This window comes from Protomyctophum parallelum (genome assembly GCF_964188405.1).
Source record: "Protomyctophum parallelum genome assembly, chromosome: 11".
Lineage (NCBI taxonomy): Eukaryota > Metazoa > Chordata > Actinopteri > Myctophiformes > Myctophidae > Protomyctophum > Protomyctophum parallelum.
In genome coordinates this window covers 20,318,741-20,339,619 of record NC_139707.1, presented here as the reverse complement: position 1 = coordinate 20,339,619, position 20,879 = coordinate 20,318,741, and the positions used below count along the sequence as shown (strand labels likewise).

The 20,879-nt window shown below is 42.0% G+C and overlaps 2 protein-coding genes across 2 annotated transcripts in view; both read right to left on the bottom strand.

Moving 5' to 3' along the window:
• The window catches only part of map3k13 (mitogen-activated protein kinase kinase kinase 13), a 38,282-nt gene extending 37,725 nt beyond the window's left edge, over positions 1 to 557 (bottom strand). Inside the window, exon 1 of the mRNA XM_083777206.1 lies at positions 432 to 557. The gene's annotated coding sequence lies outside the window, so the exon portion shown is untranslated. The remainder of the gene's footprint in view (positions 1 to 431) is intronic.
• Positions 558 to 1,358: 801 nt separating this feature from the next.
• Positions 1,359 to 20,526, bottom strand: trpm2 (transient receptor potential cation channel, subfamily M, member 2). The gene is made up of 33 exons (XM_083776716.1): positions 20,398 to 20,526; positions 19,594 to 19,667; positions 18,948 to 19,116; positions 18,514 to 18,694; positions 16,484 to 16,644; positions 16,083 to 16,263; positions 15,904 to 15,965; positions 15,603 to 15,803; positions 15,269 to 15,371; positions 14,328 to 14,449; positions 13,530 to 13,910; positions 12,810 to 12,944; positions 12,392 to 12,521; positions 12,118 to 12,263; positions 11,131 to 11,246; positions 9,824 to 9,922; positions 8,975 to 9,200; positions 8,629 to 8,747; positions 8,405 to 8,537; positions 7,858 to 8,029; positions 7,154 to 7,334; positions 6,481 to 6,662; positions 5,423 to 5,555; positions 5,168 to 5,255; positions 4,778 to 4,865; positions 3,574 to 3,728; positions 3,410 to 3,480; positions 3,255 to 3,284; positions 3,061 to 3,147; positions 2,883 to 2,961; positions 2,569 to 2,670; positions 1,903 to 2,019; positions 1,359 to 1,737 (listed from the first exon to the last, which is right to left on the bottom strand). Exons 1-33 carry the CDS (start codon positions 20,479 to 20,481, stop codon positions 1,612 to 1,614), a joined length of 4,434 nt encoding a protein of 1,477 aa, XP_083632842.1. The 5' UTR covers positions 20,482 to 20,526; the 3' UTR covers positions 1,359 to 1,611.
• Between the last annotated feature and the right edge of the window lie 353 nt (positions 20,527 to 20,879).

Here is a 20,879-nt window from a genome sequence, read left to right as displayed (position 1 = left end):
AGTATAATAATGATGGTGAGAAAGAGCTGATCTCTAACCTATTAAAACTCAAAAAGCCGAAAGACCCGGCATCAACAATATGAGCTACCTTTTGCAAACTTGAATGAAAAATAGTTTACATTAAATAGACCCCCGGCTACCACTGACTTTCATATTGCGTTGCATGTAAGTGTGTTGTAGCCTATAGTGATATATTAGCGCTGTAAAACTGGTCCGTACTCGATCCGTATTGCTCAATTGTTAATGTAATGCCTCAATGCCTAATGATCGCAGCAGCTCCAAAGACAGCCGCTTTAGCCATTTATAGCCAGGCTACACAATGAACTATTTCCATAATACAACTGTAATTACCCACAAAACATTTTCACCGTTGTGCGTGCTTTATACAATTAAGAATATACGACTCGTAAACAATAAAGAAAGCAAAGTACCGTTCTGCATTGGAGGTCCCACCGTTCCTGCTCGCTCCGTCACTCTATTTACTATATAATCCAATGGTTTAATCCACGTCTGTGAGCGTCGGCGTCGGCGTCACTTCCGGACTCGGTTCCATACACAGGTAACCTCTGCATATTGTAGTGGGATATAAATAGATCCTTCACTTCGGGGTGGAGCAAATAAGCATTACAGGACAGTCAGGACTATTAATTAATCTAACTGACATTAGACTTTAATAAACAGGACCACTGCCTGAGATCCATTATTAAAACAGCACACCCGTGTTAACTGTGAAGTAATTAAGAGGCGCTCTATATAATGTACAATTTGTACATCATCTACACACTGTATTTCTTTATTATTTCTTTATTTGTCTTTCTTGAGGGTTTTAATCCTAAACAATACAATAATACTGCCTCGGCTCCGCAACTACAGGGTCGATTGTATTATGTGAAGTTTGGAGTTGAGTTGACACAGAATAGATATTGATTAATATGAACTGAATTAAGAAAAACGTAAGCATGACAATCAAAGCATTTAATTGACAATCAAAGCATTTAATTGTGGGGTTTTCTTTTATGCAGCAATCTGTAGTAGGCTAAATTCACAAAGGATAATTTCGTGACATCAAAACTATATTTAGTATTGTACTGAAATGAATCAATATTAAGGCTATAATGGTGTTTGATCTTCTAAATGAACACATAAAATGTATGCATGTGGTGTGTGAGTGAAACAGTGTGTGTGTGTGTGTGTGTGTGTGTGTGTGTGTGTGTGTGTGTGTGTGTGTGTGTGTGTGTGTGTGTGTGTGTGTGTGTGTGTGTGTGTGTTTGTGTGTGTGTAGACAGTATAATTAACACCTTGACATGCCAAAATGAATAGAAACTGGTTAAAGTGCAGATTTGAAGGCATATATTTATCATACTACATTAAAGTGCACAGTTCAGTGTGTGCCAGATTCACAATCCAGATTACAGTGCCAATATGTTGATCTGACACATACTGTAGTAAGTAGACGATGGCATTTTTCTTACAGTATCTTGAGCATTTTTGTAAGATGCTGTCAGTGCAAGTGTATTAACATTAGTCTGGATAAATGAAAGGCCATATTTTAAGACATATTTTAAAACCTGAGGACGGATCACAGCATTTAACAGTATTGCAGTCACGTTGTCAGAACTTCCTGTTGTGTAGCTCCGCGACCCTTCGTAGAGCGTCTCTTTGGTGTGGGCATAGTTGTGTTTTACTGCTCAGCTCCTGCCACTGGATAACTTCTGCAGAACCATGGCTGCTGGCCACCTGAATAAATAATTAAACCAAACAATTGAGTTTCTGTACAAATACAGTGGATTCAGTTGTTCTAATACAGCAGCAATCACTAATTTCAAATGGTGGACATCTCATTTTGGAATGAAAGCATTGGCATTGTACATAATTGTACAAACAAAATATTTGAGTCCTCACCATATGGTTGATGTCTGACATAAGCAGGCCCTGTCTGTCCAGGTGAATGTTTAGAACTGTGGTTTCTACCCAAGCATGATCTGTATTCTTGCAGTCATCCACATAGCCCTCAAACACCTAAAGAATATAAATGCATGTATGCTGTTTGTTCAAAAACATCTGCATTTGCATTAGTTTCATTATCAGTTACACAGAAACAGGAATGAAACAGATGAGGGGACCGGGGTGAAGAGAGAATGGCAATAATAATGATATACCATCTGTAAATGTTCACAGGTTCCATGTCAAAAATCACACCTGTGTGAAGTGAGGGGCACTTTACCAACCCTTATCATCTTACATCGCGATATCATAACATCATATGCCGATTTGCTCAGTGACAGACAAAACAAACATTAAACTCTGTTCATTGTTAATGGCATTTAATGTTTGTGTTGGAGACAAAACAAACATTAAACTCTGTCCATTGTCCATGCCGTTTTTAACGGCATTGTCTAGGAAAGACAAACATTAAACCTGTATATAGGAGGGGCTAGCGCCCCTCAATAATAGCCGACCTTCCAATGTGTCCTTGAGCAAGGCAGCTTATTGTTAGTTTCCCCACATAGGAGTGTCAGATAAATGGCCAATTGGAAGTAATTTCGAGACTTTGTTGAAACTGCTTACCTTGGTTCCATGTCTGACCTTTGCTTTTATTTTTTCAAAAAGCTGTTTCCCCATGATTCTTGTAAGGGTCACTGGAAGGAGTTCATCAGATTGTACAGGCCCCTAAACACGAAGTTTAAAAATCAAAACACACTATACTTTGTTGCATGTCACTCGACAAGAATCAAGTATTTTGTATTATCTTTATTTAGGACATGTCGCTCGACAACATGTCCGTATAAGTATAAACTTAACCACCATAAATCAAAAGCATAAATTAACCTCTGAACAAAATGGTTAACACAGCTCTCATGTTAACAAACTGCCAAGCTCACCCCAGGCAGGGTCCAGGTCCCTTGAGTCTCATTCCAAAGAGCCAGAAACTCCAAAGAAGATCGATCAGCATCTCGCCATCTAAAAACACATACATTTACAAGGGCTCAGTTCATCATGTTTTTCCCTGAAACAATATGCTGTTGATGATACTGGTTTGAGAACATAACACACACCTACCGTGTAAGAACAGGGTCTATGATCAGGTTAGCACCCAGGTGGCTGAGTACACCTCTTCCCCTGATGCCTGTTCTCCCTCCCGGGTTTCTTATGAAAGGATTATAACAGGAACGATGAGCAATATGACATATCAAAACATGTTTGTTATAATAATACCTGTTATTTAATGTCACATGTCTCAATATGTATCATACCTGTAATTATCCAAGAACAGAGACTCTGATCTGTGAAAGGCAAAGAAAGTTTTAGCGTAGATTGATTAATACCTCGACACTGGTTCCTTATCAGATGACACAAAACCTCTTAGGAGCCAGGGTGTTTAAATCACTTAGTTTACATAAAAACGTACCCATCAGTATCAGTCTGGTCTTTGATATTTTCAGAGACATGAAAAGGAGGCATGTATGAGGTAAAGCTGACCTAGAAAAGAGAGGATATTACTTATTAAATCTAATAAACCCAAACGGTTATCATGCAGCAGCCATTGATTATCAGGTAATGAATGTCAAGTACCTCCCACGGCACCTTCTCCTCAGGCACAGGAAAGCGAGTGACATTGCTGTCTGGGTAATGGAACTCCCGGGCATTCACATGAAACTTGTCACATTGTCTTTCTGACATTTTTCTCCTCGTTTCTGGAGAGTCACTTTTTGAGGCTGTAATTGAAGCTGTTGAGGATACAAGCAGCTGAGGCAAAGTCATGTCAAATTCATTGTGTGGCGCATTTTGTCAGAAAAATATTCAAGCATTCAAATACGTGTGTGTAGAAGCAAATAAATGAAGACGTAAAAAAACGTAAGTTCAGGAGGGAAGACCTAAACCGGAGAACAATCTCCTCGTCCATGTAATCGCCTCTAATTTGGCTGATATCAATCCCTCTCACGCCCACCTGATTCAATCATTCTGATAACAGCTCCTCTCTTATCTCCTAGCTCCCCCAAACCAATCAAGGGTTGTATTTATACATGACCACCTTCACCTGCCATTTTCGATTCGTTTCTTGCATCCCTCCAAGTCCACCACCCCAATCTCCACACTTTCTCGTGAGCTCCACTAACATTTCCTTATCTTTTCCTTCAGGTTCCTGATGGGGGTCTTCAGGAATAAACTGGCACACACAGCTCCATGAACCCCAAAGCCCAAATACTCAGGGTTCATTCCCCCGGGAGCCACCAACTACCACCTACTCCTGGACTAAGCACCCCCATCTTCACCACACCAACCTTCGTCCCCTTCCCCTCATCTTCATCACACCACCCTTTGTCCCATTGCCCCTTCACTCCATCTCCATCACGGCAACCTTCCCCTCATTTCCCCTCCACGCCATCCTCACCACGTCGCTCTCGATCACCCAAATGCCACATCCGCTCGTTAATACTATGCATCCCTTCATCCTCCGATTCATCCTCATCCCACTTGCCCGTCCTCCCTCTAATCATCCCCTGCCTAACACCATTCATTGTTTTATCCTCCCCTTCATCCCCTCATCCCACTCGCCCTCAGCCCCCCCCCCCCCCCCCCCCCTCCTCCATTGCTCCAAACTTTACCTCACTCTACTTCTCACCTTCGACCCTCCTCCCCTCATTCATCCATCCCTCAATCAATCTCCATCAAACCATGTTGTTCTATTCAATAAATGCAACCAACTCGATTATTGTTTGATGGTGTGGTCTTTACTAGTGAAAGTTTTAATAAAATGTGTATTTCAGATACTAACTCAGTTGTGGTGGTTCCTCTTTGGCCACACGACCCTGAGATTTGAGACTGTCCATAATCCACTGCAGTGCTTTGGCTGACTGGAAAACCTGATGAGATGAAAAGAACTGGGTCAAATACTGTCACTCTCAAGCATCCAATATACGTGCACGATTGAGCGAGTCAAGAACGATGTCAAGTTGTGAATCAACCCTGCATTCATACAGCAGTATAACAGTGGCTGCTTAAGGCTAATTTTTACTTTGTCATATGCCTGTATCCCTCTACAGAAATGACACGAGTCATGTAGAAAACGCATCATTTCTGTCAAGCGACGTGCTACGGCAGCATCTTATTAGCTCTCATACAGATACAGATGCAATGCAGCAATAACTGAAGATGGGCTGTCAACCTGCTCCTCGAGTTGAACAAGTCTTTTCACCAAGGCAGCAGAGCTTGTCTCTTCCTCCTGCTCCAACTGTTCTGTTATGGTGGTAACCCTGAGGACATAAACAAGCACATACTTTTAACAAGTAACCTCTGGAGTGAATTTAAAAAGGGAGGAAAATAAACTTGAGATTACAGAGGCACAGTTGCATGTTGCATTGCCTCAATTTCCAGTTAAAGTGCACTAGGACATTTCTAGGGAGCTAATAAAGACATTTACTTTTGAGCGGTGTCTAGAATGCGGCGTTCCATGCTCTGACTCTGAGAATGCCGGGTGGACACCAGGTAGTTGTCCTTCATTATGGTCTCCCAGGACAGCAGTTCCTCTTCTTCTGCTATAGGCAACTCATTCTCTGAGGAAACAGGAATACAAATTTGGCCTGTGCGGCGGCGTGGTGGTCCGGGCATCCTAGGCTGCAATGCCAGCCTGTCAGCATGTCACAGGTTAGAATCTTGATACCGACAACCTTTGCTGCGTGTCATTCACCATCTCCCCATTTCCCGTCAGTCTACTATCCTAAACACCCATGGCACATAAAATGCATTAATTCCATATCTCTGTTGCTTAAAGAACACAAAAACATGGGTACATTTGAAGACATTGCATTGCCTTAAATGAATTGTTGCGACCGTAGGTGACCGTCAGTCAGTCACACCTCCATATATGGTTGTCAGTCCATTACGTGACAAGTCACGCCTCCATATATAATAATATCTCAAACTTATATAGCGCTTTTCTGAGTACCCAAAGACGCTTTACATGGGGGGGCTTTACAGAGGTAACAACAAATTAAAAACAACTTTAATAGAAAAAGGAGAAAAAAAAACACTAAAAGCTAAAGAACATTAAAAGACAGTGAAAAAGGGTTAGCTAGGGAAGGCAATTTTGAAGAGGTGGGTTTTGAGGGTGGATTTGAAGATTTGAAGGGTAGGACATTTAAATGTGTATTTTGAATGTTTATTTTGCATTAGTTTGAGAGAAGACATGTATAGGAAGCAGATTAGCACAACATCTCAAAATAGAAAAATTATGTTTTCACCTGCCATGTTTCGCCTTATGAAACTGCAGTTAAATCAAAATGGGGACAGCAATTCTGCCCCCAATTTGATATCCAGCAGTCCTCAATCAACAGGTCTGATGTCCAAAATTGTCCAAAAAACACACACACACACACACACACACACACACACACACACACACACACACACACACACACACACACACACACACACACACACACACACACACACACACACACACACACACTCAGCACTTACTGAACTCCTTAGATTTGATGGGGGGCTTGCGCAACACCATGCGCCTGATGAAGATGTAGAGATGGCTGAGGATGATGAAAGGAGGAGGGGCAGCGGGGCGGCTGTAGTACTCCTTGATCAGCTCATACCTCTGGAACTTCCAGATCCTGTCCGTGTTGTCCTGCACCTCCTGGAAGGTAAAGCTACGAATGAACAGAGAGGACGAGACGAGGAAAAGACAAAGAATAATTGGTGTCAATCCACGCCCATAAACTTCTTTACACCATTATATTTCAACTTGAGGAGAATGCATAATCTCTCCCATTAATAGGTTGAACAGCGCTTACTTACCTTACATTGATACATACTCTCCATACCTGCTTTCACACATGCTATTCTGAATATAGATATTTCTTTATTTGTTAAATTTAACCTGTTCTCTATCACTGGTTTGTATTGTATCACTTTGCTCTCACTCTGCCTCTGTCTTCCCTCTTCTCACAGAATACTACAAAATGGTCTGATTCTGATACCTACAAAGTTCCAATATGTATTATCCTAAGTGAGTCAGTCACTGTCATGCAGATATGATTTAAGCATCTTTGGGTATTAGAAAAGCGCTATATAAGTCCCAGATATTATTATTATTATTATGATTGAACCAGAGCACAGATGCATCACAAGGTGAACTCACTTGAAGATGGCTATGAGGAGGTTGAGTAGCAGTATGTTGGCAAAGAGCAAATAAACACAGAGCAGGATGATGGTGAGCCACTCTGGGAATGCTGGCATTTGGTTGTCATTGAGCACAGGACACTTAGGCTTCAGAGGATCTGTGCCATTTACACTGCAGGAGTTTATGTCAAACTCAGCATCTGTAGAGGACATGGAGGAATACATACTTAACATGGTGACATTTAACTTCCAGCAATGGGAGTTTGAACTACGGAAATGTCAATACGTTTAGAATAGAACTACAACATGGTGTTGAATAAAGTGTCTAAGGAAGCAAAGACCTCCAGCTTAACTGTCTATAAAGCTAGAAAGTAGCTGTCTGCTGTGGCCTGTGCTACCACAATGTCACTTCAGTAATGCTTTCTCTAAATGTACTTATTTATACAGTGTGATAAACTTGAAAAAAGTTCCAGGTATTTGTAAAAGTATATCATGCAGCTCAAAATCAAATACCAAAAAACACAAGCAACTGGAGTCCCAGGTGGCTAAACTAGTTAATGAATGACCATGTACATATTTGCCCGTAGCTTAGTGGGTACAGAGGTCATCTGGTAATCATAATGGCACTGGTTCGTGTCATTTTCTCTCTTTCTCCACTGACTGATCTAAATGTTTTAAAATAATGTTTACTCAACAGGAATAGAATGGTCCTTCGGCACTCACAATCATTATTTGAAGGGACATTCCCAAAAATGATGAGGTAAGGTTCGTACACAGCGCCCCGGACAATCCAGTCCAGCCGGTCCTCGTTGTGTATGAGGATGGCCTGTTTGGCCACACCGTACGCCACCACCCAGATACTCAGCAGGAACATGAAGAAAAACATATCCGTCATCTGCGGGGCAGAGAGACAAAGACAAACAGTCACAAGAGAGATGCAACAATCAGAATGATGGAGGACGATAAGCGCACTGATGGCTGGTACCAGAATGGAAATATGTCTTTAAACTTTGTTACCTCTTGTATTCATTATAGAAATGTACAAACAACTGCATATCAAAACTTTCACTGGGAAATGTTGCATTACTCTTGTACCAGGATAGAGGACCAGCAGTACTTGGGGACCAATATCGTACTAGATAAAAAAGATGTTTTGAAGCATCATGCTGCAAGTTCTACATCTGCTGTCAGATTAGCTATCAGTGTCAATATTCACAATACCAGAATGGACTATCTTATCCATCTTCGATAGATCGATCCATCTTCTCACCATTCTCCTGACAATGATGATCTTGGGGCCCAGGGTTCTACTGATAGTGAAAATGGCCATCAGACGGAGGGAGAAGACTATGAAGTCAATGCAGAGGAGGATTTTACCTGCATAGAACAGCTCAGTCTTTAACCTAGAAGAGGAGAGCATAGACAGTCGTAGCAAACCCAACAACGTGTTCATCTTTAAATGACATCTGCCTTTCTCAGAGGGGCGACACTCACCTAAAGGCAAGGCCGATAATGAAGAGGACAATGGAAAGCACATCTAGGATATTCCACATCTCATTGATGTACATCTTTGCCTTCTTACGGAACCCAAATCCATCAGGGTCATGAAAAAGCTGAAACAGGAAGGATGGGCAAAAATATAAACAATGGTGTTTTAATGCAGTCATCAGTTAATGAAGTGATGAGAGGATCATCATTGTAAAAGCTGTGTTTTCATTGTTTGTCTGTGTCTTTGTGCACATGCAGAATGTTATGCCGTGTGTGAATTTCCACAACAGATGAATTAAAACCCTGATTTAGGTTGTTTTTGATTGAGTCAACCCCACTGCAGTTGTCTTACCTGTCTGACCTCCTCACACACCAACGAAGTGAGCCAGATGTAAAGCAGTATCTCGGTCCAGGAGGGCGTGGCCTGGAAGTCAACCATCAGCACCACAGCAAACAGGAAGAGGAAGGCAAAGTAGGACACGATGTTCCAGTAGAACTTGACCTGAGGAGAGCCGTACAGGCAGAGCAGTCTGGACCAGCCTCCCAGAGGCCTCAGGGCGTTCAGAACGGGAAGGGTGCTGAGGAGAGCACCAGAAGTCACTGATGGATACCTTGGACTTTTTGCACGCACGTGCGTGCGTGTGTGTTAAAAACAATAACTGTGGTAAATAAAAAAGGTTCCCTAGTAAACTCCTTGATAGCTAAATTATTACAATTTCCAAAAAAGTAATTAGCTTTTATCTTTTAAGTGCCCAGAAACCACTCCGATTCAGGTAGGGAGTGGTTACCAGCATGTACTACAGAACACTGTTTCCCAAACTGTGGGTCACGGAACGACTCTTGTGGATCACAAGTGAATACCCCGTTCCCCCTCCTTTTTTATACATTGAAAAGAAATTCAAACCCAAGAATTTCATGAATTAAATTTAAATAATCAAAAGAAAATCCATAAATTCCACAAATGTAACTTTAAGTGGAGGAGAGAAAAGCACTGTGAGCTTGTAGATCTGCTATTTTCACTCATTTGAGTCCCGGGGAGACATCAAAGTTCACTCACAGCCCACGGGCTGCTATGTGGTTTAGGAACCACCACAGTAGAACACTATAAACATTCAAACACATGCTTGCATTATGCATAGTGTTCACATTTCTGCTGTAAGCATTCAAATCATACAAAGCACACATGCTATTGTCCACTTACGGAACAAAGGTCTTCCTCCGAATGGAACTTCCTGTCACAGTCTCCATGGTCATCTCCTCCTCACTCCTCTCCGCTTCTCTCTGGATGACTTCATCACGTCTTTTTTTATTCACAAAGACATTTAAAACACATGAAAATATGACCCGTTTGGTAACAATTATACTGTATATCTGCATCGCATGTCTATAATGCATTATACACAGATATTTTTATTTGCAAGGATCATAGGGTTTGATTGATTGAATACCTTGGAAACATGTTGAAACAGTATAGCAAGTATGCTAAAAAAGATAACGCAAAATGCCTGGCTCGTTTCCATTGTGGTCCTATGATCCAGGGTATTATTAATTGCCATAGTTGAATTACATAATGTATTGTAATCACTGTTATAATGCATTATAGTGTGACCTGTGACTGAGTGCTGTGAGCAGAAATGTTTGTGTGGTTATTGAAGAAATGTAATTATATTTATTTTATTTTAAAAGCACCATAGTGACTTCACCCACACTATAATACATTATACAGTTAATAAAAAAACTGTAAAAAACATTATTGTGAGAACAATTTTGGTGCATTTTGGACCATTGGTCAGTAAGTTTTAGGACTCCCATTAAGTTGTTTCCCTAGATCTATTATGTCCACCTTTCATAATAAATAATGAATAATAAATAATAAGGAACAGGAGGCTTGACTGAAGCCGGTTGTGGACTGGTGTCTCCAGTCTATGCTCCAGACATTTGATTTATACAAAGTGTGTGCTTCACTGTCACCATGTGGTGATAAATGTGTACAGCTTTGAATTTACAGTATAATGTTATTTTGGTAATACAGTAGTAATACAGACTTCTAGCATTGTTGTAACAACTAAATATCTATAAAAACAATATTATATAGGCTATACTGTAGCTACTTGCATACCATTAGGCTTATAATGCCTTACGATAGCTCATAACAATTAATTTTTAACAAAAACAAAATCACACTCGTGTGAAGTGAGGGGCGCTCTCATCATCATCTCTTTCTGGCCAATCACAATTTCTGTCCTCACTTTTCGGTCTTCACTTTGCTGCCCTCACTTTTATCTTCAGAATGTACTTCGCTCAGCCAATCAAATCATCGCTATGGGGTGATCAGCCATCACAAGCCAATGTTTGTGTTCACACAAACCCGTATAGCTGTACTGGGCATAGGAGGGGCGTGCGCCCCTCCAAAATGAAAAATGCAGTTTTGACTTGAAAGTCTGTTATTTTCAGCGAGCCACACCGACATACAACAAAGTATAAATGAGGCTTATAAGAAGCACCAACCTAAAAGCCAAGAAACCATGAGTGTAGATAAGGGGGAAGAAGAGCATGCAGGTCAGCACTCTCCACACAGGGTTGTCCACTGCTAGCTCCCCACACCAGATCTGGGTCAACAGAGCCTGAGGAACGAAGACACTTCAACTGTTTAGATCACCGTTTCTCAAACAGTGGGTCTGGACTCTGGACCCATTAATGGGTCGCGGACACATCGTTAAGGGTCCCTTTAGTTTTTGTTTGCTATACATTTGGTTTTTAATTATTATTAAACATTAAAAAAAAAAAAATCCTAAAAAAGTAAAACTTTTCAACAAATAACAAATAATTTAATAATTTAATAATCATTTAATTTAGTAACAAAATCCAATGATTTTTTCAGTAATGTCATGAAAAAATGAAAGAGAAATCAAAGAAATTCCATCAATTAGAACAAATATTTAAGAAGTAGTCAAAATAGCCGATCTACAAGCTCAACGCGGTGTTGTGAGCTTGTAGATCTGCTATTTTCACTAGTTTGGGGCCAGAGCGAATATCCAATTTCTTGTTTGGGTCACAGGCTGAAAAGTTTGGGAACCACTGGTTTAGATCATCCATCTTTATAAGTGAAGCATCATAAAGTAATATCTACATCTTTGTTATATATTCAAATAGAGATTAAGACAGATTTATACACAGGAACAGCATTTTGTGTAAATAATCACTGAGATGCTGATTTAGGTTTTATATACTAGATATCTTTTAACCCATTTTGGGCGGGAACCCATTTTGGTGTTAGCATCATGTCGTGCTTTAGCTATTGAAAAATAGCAGATCTACAAGCTCATAGCGCGCCACCGAGTGGCGCGCTACGAGCTTGTAGGTCTGCTATTTTTGAAGACATTTTTTTAATCTGATCTCAGGTCAGAATGAAAACTGTCAGGATGTAGAAGACATTTTTAGAATCTGATCTCAGGTCAGTAAAGTCACATAATAATCCAACTGGGGGTACTGTACCTGTACCCCTGACTGAGCCACAAAGCTTTTGTCATCTGCCTCTAAGGCCAGTCTAAGGCATGTGGTCCGCCCCCAGGACGGCGAGACTCGAACCAGCAACTTCTGTGCTCGTGCCTCATCACCGCAATGGCACTCGCTGAACACACCTGGAACACGCACACACACCTTCTTCATTTCAAGGACCCTCAGTTTGATATAATATAATATAATATGATCTACATACAATGTACAATGAGTCTGTCCCCAGACCCTATGTGGAGAAACAGTGGTGTACCTATGGCATGCCTCTCATAGTGATCGGCTAGCTCTCTCATTCCCTCCGCCTCGTCTGCATCGCCGACCTCTTTAGCCATCTTCTTCAAGATCTTACTGGCCGCCAGAGCAGCAGATATGCAGTCTCTGCACTGTACATGCACGCACACGCACACGCACACACACACACACACACACACACACACACACACACACACACACACACACACACACACACACACACACACACACACACACACACACACACACACACACACACACACACACACATACACAAGCAAGTATAGGTTCATGCTTTCATTCCTGATATTGTATAAGGTCATGGACTGCCATTTTGCTCTTAATTCATACTTGGGGGTATGAAGTAAAAAAAGAAAAAAAAAGGCTGCCATGTGATTATGGTCAATGGCATTTATCACCTGCTGCCAGGCAATTTCAGCGAGGTCCTTATTGTTCTGGAGCACAGCCCACAGGAAGAGGTCTCTCCCTGGGTCTCTGAAGGCCTCATCTGTTCCTTCTGTGTGCTGCAGCTCCGCCTGACCTTTGACCGGAAGCTGAAGGAACAGTAACAGAAAGTACTGAATAGCAGGTTCGAAGATTACCATTACATTTCATTGAAGTTACAGCAGTGTGGCCTTCTTCGGAGAGGCTCATTGTCTATAATGGTCTATTCAACCTTCGGTGTATTTATAAACGGAATGCTACATGTTGGTCAGACAGACATAGAGAATGGCTTGCTGTCTGCCCTTTGCAGCGGTGGAAAGTAAATACCAGTAAGTACATTTATTTAAGTATAATTTTGAAGTATTTGTTCAATTTCCAATACTTTTACTTGTACTCCACTACATCTCAGAGGTAAATATTGTACTTTTACTCCATTACAATCATTTGAAAACTAGTTTACTAGTTACTTTGTAGATTTGTGATTATTACAAAAAACCACATACTGTACATGTGAAAACTTGTGATATGAGACATTCTGCATAATGAGAGAATGCCAACACTTTTGTACTTTTACTCAAGTGCATTTTGAATTGACTTGAAACAGAGTATTTCTGTATTGGCGTATTGATTTACTTAGTAAAAAAACATCATTACTTGTTCCGCCACTGGCCCTTTGCTATGCCAAGGCCACTCACCACAGACACGGAGGTGTCCTCGTTGTCGTCCCTGTCCATGTTCATGTTCCTGTCCAGAGGGTAGAGCGGCTGGGTGAACCTGCCCAGCAGGTGGCGCACCTCATCTGAGACATGAGCCATGGAGATGATGGTGCTTCCCATTGAGCTGGGTCGACTACTCCTGATGCCAACCATCTTCCCCCAGCTGTTTCGGTCATTTTTCACCCGCTTCGCCAGCTTACGGAGAAAGTGGCAGCTCGGCAGTTGGTTGTAGAGTTCACACAGTGTGTCTTCCTCCTGGAGGAAATGCCTCAGGGACACTCCGTTGTCCAGCAACAGATGGACAAACTGAGCTTTGTCGCCCACCAGTGCTGAGAACATGGCATGTTCGAGGTCACTGGACTAGAGATTGGACAGAAAGAAATGGCAGGAGGATGGACATTGTCTACTCATCACTACTACTCATCAACGTCTGTTGGCTGCTTGACCCTGAAACAATATCCGAGATATGTTTAGTTGACCTGGAGGCTCACAAATCTATCCGTCCCGTTGGGGAGGCATCCTTTGGTTTGACATAGCATTGGTTAGACATAAGGTTAGTGAGGGTAAGACGACCGGATTAAGGTTGGTGAGGGGTGCGTTAAGAGGGTGAGGGTTTGAGATAGGTTGTAGGACTAATGCCTGGTCTAACCAATGACTAGTCTAAACTAAGCATCCATGATCCATCCTCTACCACTTATCCAGAATTAACATTTGTAAATTTTGACGGGGGGACCCTGAGGCGTTCCAAGGCCAACATGGATATATTATCTTATGTACCTTCCATTGGCTCTCCTCTGTGAAGATCTCAGTTTCAGCTATGTCTACCCGGTTCCAGGCCACAGCCAGCTCCAGTTGTCTCTGCAAGTTTTCTCTGCCCAGGGACTCACTGCTCCTGGAGGCTATAAGAGGACAACAAAACAAATATACATGAATGTTGTTTGGCTGGTGTGATGATCCAATTAGTCTAATGAGATACCAGTTTGCTCAAGGATCAGACTTTACGAATACTAAATGCCCTTTAAATACTTTCCTCTGTGGTGCTACACAGAATAAGATTTCATGTTAACGGGAATGCAATCTAACCTAACAAGGCCCAATTTATAAACTCGTACTTCCACATTTATGCTCATAATTAGATCAATAATAAAGGGCAGAGAAGAATTAGATAAAGTGATGAATCATCATACTCCTAGTGTGAGTGTAGTGGACCATTAAGGATACTGGCTGAGAATGTTTGAGATCTACATTTTAGATTAGTATGCTTTTGACACCATGCATTATGTCTTATTGGGTTAGGCTAGTCGTTTAGGACATCAACAAGAGGCAATGTGAGCTTTACACAAGCACTCTATGTCCTATAAATCTCTCTAGAATAGAAACGCTTTGCAAGTTTATCTTACGAAAACATATCTGCAATGTCTTGGGTTTCAAACTTCAGCACATTTGATATAGCCACTAGGTTTTTCTGAGAGGGAAGAGTACACCTGCTGAGAGCTTGCTTGGCAGGAAGCCTGTCTGTATCTCTGTTGGTCGATTGCTGTACACTAGATTCTTTATTCCAGGAAGGGATTGAACATATTCGATTGAGGTCAGACATGTCATATATCACAATGTGTTGCGCCGGATTGTGAGCTTATTGATCTGCTAATTTTGCTGAATGTTTGCCCCAGAATAGGGACGCTAGGTTTCCTTACCATAAGTACCTTATGCCAACCCACCTTTAAGTAGTGCTTGAAGAATAGCCACGTCCACATCCCCGTGATTCTCCTCATTGATTCTGAACACTGTCAGCAGCTGAGGCATCCTGATAATGTCCTGTACCTGGTATAGAGAATGTAGTATAGTATTACAATGACTTTGTTTTCACATTTGGACTGTTTTTCTATGTTGTACACAATTGTGTTTTTTCTATGGACATTGAGTCTGCAATAGAGAAAAGACATCCATCCATCCATCTATCCATCCATCCATTCATTCACATAAAAACATTGCTCACTGATCTTGCTGAGCTCTGCACAGTGTTCAGGCTTGTTTTGAAGCCTGCAATATTACCTTCTTGGTCCATTCCAAGATCCTGAGGTCAGAGAAGGTGTCATACTCGGCACCAAAGAATTTCTTCAGAAGCTGATGTATGAGGGCAATTGTGACACGGATTATGGGCATCCCCGCCACGCTGGCTATCACATCCGCTATCCGACCTGAACCCTCCAAGATCACACATGGCGTGCCATTGATCATGGCATTGAAGATGGTCTGGGTGAAGAGAGAGAAACCGTCAGAAGAGAGAGAGACATCGAGGCAGGCTGACAGGCGGACAGAGACAGACAGGTACTATACATGGATGATGACTCACATTTAAAGTGCCTGGTCCTCCATCCAGAACTACACACACCACTGGGATTGACACGCCACTCTCTTGAGGACAACAACATCAGTGTCACTGTCACTGACAGGACGGACAAAAAGGGCACACCTCCTCTCACAAAAATATTGCAATACACCGGTATGTGGACACGGCATCGGTCACCTCACCTCTGTTCCCCAGAGACTGCTGGGAGATGAGTCTCTCCAGACGGCTGCGCAGTTCGATCTCCACGCCGTATCGTCCGTGAGTCCCGTCGTCCACCAGCAGGAAGTGAGAGTGGTTGTTGTCTAGGCAGGACAGCCGGCCTTGCCCTTGCTCGTCCATCACATAGTGAGCAGGGAAGCAACCCTGGGGAAGAGAAAGAAATAGAAGAATAATCTAATAAAGAATATTAGAAGTAAAAACTAAATGAATAATGATGAAGTAGCTATACCCTAGCCTCGCGTAGCGATACTAATATCACTATACATATACAATATGCATTGCAAAGGCTGAATACATTTTAGATACTTTGAATAAAATGGGTCTACATTACATGTACAGTATCTAATGCTCATGTAAGCCTTACATCTGGGTGCACCAGGGACTTCCTGTTATGGAGTGTTCCCCAGGTAGCCATTCCAATGGTCACGATCTGCTCCGAGCTGCAACTCAGGGCGTAATCCCTTACTGCCCTCCCCACATGCTTCATCACACCTGTATGTGTGCCACCTGTGATGATCCACGCACCTGCACACAACATGAGGATTATGGGTTATAGCGCCCCCTTGAGGAGGTGATCCATGCACCTGCACACAACATGAGGATTTGGGACTGAAATTAGATAAAACGTTATTGTCCATAAAATCTTACATAAAGTCAGTATACAACTAGAACAAGTGCCCTTCTGGGCACAGGTCTCCACCAGGAGGATAGGACTGTGTGAGATGTTTGGCAAAATGTTTAGGAGTAATATAAACATGTTTTTTGTTTTTTTTGCAACCATTTTCTTCATTTTGTTGAGGAAATGCAGAGCCAGATCACTCATAGCATGAGGATAGAATTCTGGATGAGCAGGACATGTGCAGCATTTTGAATGAAACGGGCCACTCCTGAAAACTTTGGAAGGCAATCTTAGCCAATCAGTGTAGAATCTGAGAAATCCAACAGACTCGTCTTGATCACATGACTACACAGATCATGTGTACCGATTTGCGTGAGATTTGGATGAAATCTGTGCGACTAACATAAGCAATATGTGGTATCTGGAACCACAATTCACATTAATATAGCTTCAATAATTATTGTATAGTGTGACATTACATTGTCTCTCAGATGGGCAAACAGAGTCCTTGGCAGGCTAGGAATCATAATAGCCAGTGGCCACTATATCTTGATGACCACAAACAAATGGTTGGGGGTTGTTTTCTATACATGTTAGGACACCTACTGTGCTTCCTAGCTCTGTGAGTCTGTGACCACACCTAATATGGATATGTTGACAATTTGGTACAGGGGGGGGGGGGGGGGTTGAGACCACCTTTGCATTTCCCTTTGATGTCTTTGTCCTGATCTGTATAAAGCCTACTAAAATGTTTGTAACAGTGTGTTAGTCTCCAGACGCCGTGAGGCTGAAGGATCAATGGGGCCTGAGCCCCATGGCTGTGATCTGCTGTTTTGTACTCTTTGTACTTTTAGTTTGTTTTTTAGGGGCTCTATAGAGAAAGAAAAGTACTCCTCTCTCTTTTTAGTTCAGATACTGGCGCTATAACCGGCAGATGTGGAGGGATGCAGGGACAATGTTTTTCCATGGCCTCTAGGGAGTGCGCATACATAAGTTGTATACAGATGATGCAGTTATAGCTCAAAACAGGAATTGGCCTGTTATAGCGCCACCGTGAGGCTGATTTGGGGGGGGGGAAATGTCGTTCTCGGCCTAGTGGAAATGTGCGTGTATAATTTCTAAATTGCACACTGCGTTTGTGATTTGTGGCATTTTTTTCGAAACGGACCAATCATGTGAGCTTTGGAAGTCAATCTTAGCCAATCAGGATGGAAGATGGGAAATGGTGCAGATCCGTGTTGATCACATGACTATGGAGATAGTGTATACCGAATTGTGTGATGTATGGATAAAATGTGTACGGGTAATCTACAGAAATGTGTTTTGCCTCAAAAACATTTGATAACAAAAAAAAGAAATGTGTTTTGCCTAAATCGGCCTCATGGTGGCGCTATAACAGGCCGTTGAGGAATATTTGGGGCAGAGGTTCGTCGTTGGCAACTAGGGAGTGCATGCAAAGTTTGGCATGGATCGGGCCAACGGTGGCGGAGATTAGCTGGTAACGGACGGACGGAAGGAAGGAAGGAAGGACGGACGCACAACATACTCTCTCCCCATGCCTTCGGCCTGGTGGAGACAATGACCTATGCGGTGCACATAGGTCAAAATGCCACAAACACATTATAGGACAATGGAGAAGTGGAATTCTGAGGCGAGGCTGTATACATACACTGTTTACAATTATCATCCACCAATCTCTCTCCCAGACCTTAGTCTCTATCTCAAACCCTCTGACTCTTGTTATATCATGATTTTTTATCTCTGTCTGGGCTGACCTGTTGTCTGGGCCACTTTGATAAGGCCTCTGTGGAACATGCCCTTGAGATGAGCTTTTAGGTAGAAGTTCTTGGCTCCTCCCGTGACCGAGATCAGCAAGTTGGGAGGCATAAGATTCCACTGCTCTGTCAACAGCTGGTACAGGACCTGCGGAGAGGTGTCTGTGGACACTCGCACATACTGGAGGCACACACACACACACACACACACACACACACACACACACACACACACACACACACACACACACACACACACACACACACACACACACACACACACATGTTTTCTCATGCCATGAAAAGCTCCTTTGAATTGAATTGAATTGAATTGAATTGAATTGAATTGAATGCACGTTACACACATGCACAAAGCTTAAGTTATATAGCTCCATGAAAATAACAACAATGCATTACATGGCAGAGTGTCTCACCTTGCCAGTTTTCTGTGCCTGGCCACCAAAGTTGATGTCTCCAAATGCATCAGTGGGTCTTTCACAGACATGCCTGTGTTTGTTCCACAACTCTCCCGCAAAGTCCTCCGACTTCACAGCTTCATCTACATGATGTATCTTGGGGTAGCCGCACTTACACACACCCTCTCTAATGGAGAGGACAGAATCAGTGTTTACACAGTCAAATATTGTGCACTGTAACATCCTCTGGTTCAATTACAAATAGATAAATGAGCATTGATGCTTTTACTGTATAGACAAAAATAAATTTGATTTATCCTGGAAATGGATACAATTACCATATAACATGTTATACTAAGATACAGTATCACAGTAACGTATGATACATTCAATAAAGAAAGAAAGAAAGAAAGAAAGAAAGAAAGAAAGAAAGAAAGAAAGAAAGAAAGAAAGACAGACAAAAAGAAAGACAGAAACAAACAAACAAACAAACAAACAAAAATATTTCTTCTTTTGTAAGAGTTGCATCCTCTGAACTAGAGGGCAACTCATATCACTCCTGTGATGGCATGCAGCCAGTAGTAGCATCAACAGCAGTGACAAGGTCAAGTCAGGACCTATACAGCCATACTGTACCTCAGATGGTCCCCAGTTTACACCCTACCTGTTTTCCTCTTCATAGAAACAGCACTCGTTCTTATTGATGTTCTCCCTGATCCAGGAGGATAGACAGCAGCGCTGAAAGGAGGGAGACAGACTCAGGTACTTAGAGGTTGTGCTGTCAGCCACAACTTGAACAAGGTGAGGTTCCACTACCTCTGCTTTCCCCATCCTGCAGATGGTAGAGACACGGGGCAGACCGGTGCTCCTCGGATCTGGGATGGGCTGCAGTTAGGATGACTGATCAGGGCAGAGTATCAGGGCAGAGTATAGCTCTGCAGGCAGCACTGTAGCTGTATAGCTACTTGCTAGCACCTCTATACTGCATTGGTGATGTCACAGCAGAGAGATAAGTGAGGGCTGCTGAGACAGGCTGAAATAGCGTGCCTCTTATTGGAAGCAGGACAGAAAAGGGACATGGCACACTTCCTGATGCTGGGCTGTAGATAAGATAGTCTACTTGAGACTAGATTGCTGTTAAATTATTGGCTTCTATTCTATCTGTTATTTGTTACTTGCAGATTGAATGGCTGTAGTTATGGGGTAGTAATGTGAAATGATTTGTTCCAAAACCAAAGCAAACAAACTAAAAGTGATACCTACTCTCACAACCTGATTGAGAGTATGAAATGGAAACAAAATTGAAACAGACAACAATCTATTACGCAAATAGTTATATTACTAAAATGTACTGCACATACAGTATATAATTCTAGCTGGCAAAGTGTATGACTTTAACTTTCTTCCTGCTCAAACAACAGTAGATATTTTAACATTTGAAAGCATGCAACAGAAGTCTAGCAGTTACCTGGTCAATAGTAGGCAGCACTCGATTTAGACGTACTTTGCCCAACTGAAGCTGGGCAATTTTGCTTTCAGATCTCGGCAGCATCTCTGAGGGAGAGAACAAGAGAGTTTGAACATTGCCATGGTCTATTTTTTCTATGTACTGTATTATGTACTGAGGAAGAAACACAGGATGCATCCGACCAACGGTACAAACTTATACTGACATGTGATGAATAATTACAACCACTGTAAATACCATATACTTATAGTGAAATGTCAATTCCAATAAAGCTAACATATTATGATTTTTTAAGGACCTATACTTACGGTACCACATTTTTTAAGTCTGCCAAAACACGTTGATCCAATATGATTTCAGTAATGATGAGCTCCCAATGATAACCCGTGGCTGGACAGTGAAGATAGATATGCTTTCCTTATCTCACACTATAAAAAAGGCTCCTCCCACTCAGAACAATAATAGCCACCCTCCCCACCTAA

Excerpts from the sequence above, each read along its gene's own strand:
- trpm2 (XM_083776716.1), bottom strand. The coding sequence starts at position 20,481 with ATGCTGCCGAGATCTGAAAGCAAAATTGCCCAGCTTCAGTTGGGCAAA. Across the intron at positions 3,285-3,409 it reads GACCAGACTGATACTGATGG|ATCAGAGTCTCTGTTCTTGG; the intron begins GTACGTTTTTAT and ends TGCCTTTCACAG. Across the intron at positions 1,738-1,902 it reads TGTCAGACATCAACCATATG|GTGGCCAGCAGCCATGGTTC; the intron begins GTGAGGACTCAA and ends TTATTTATTCAG.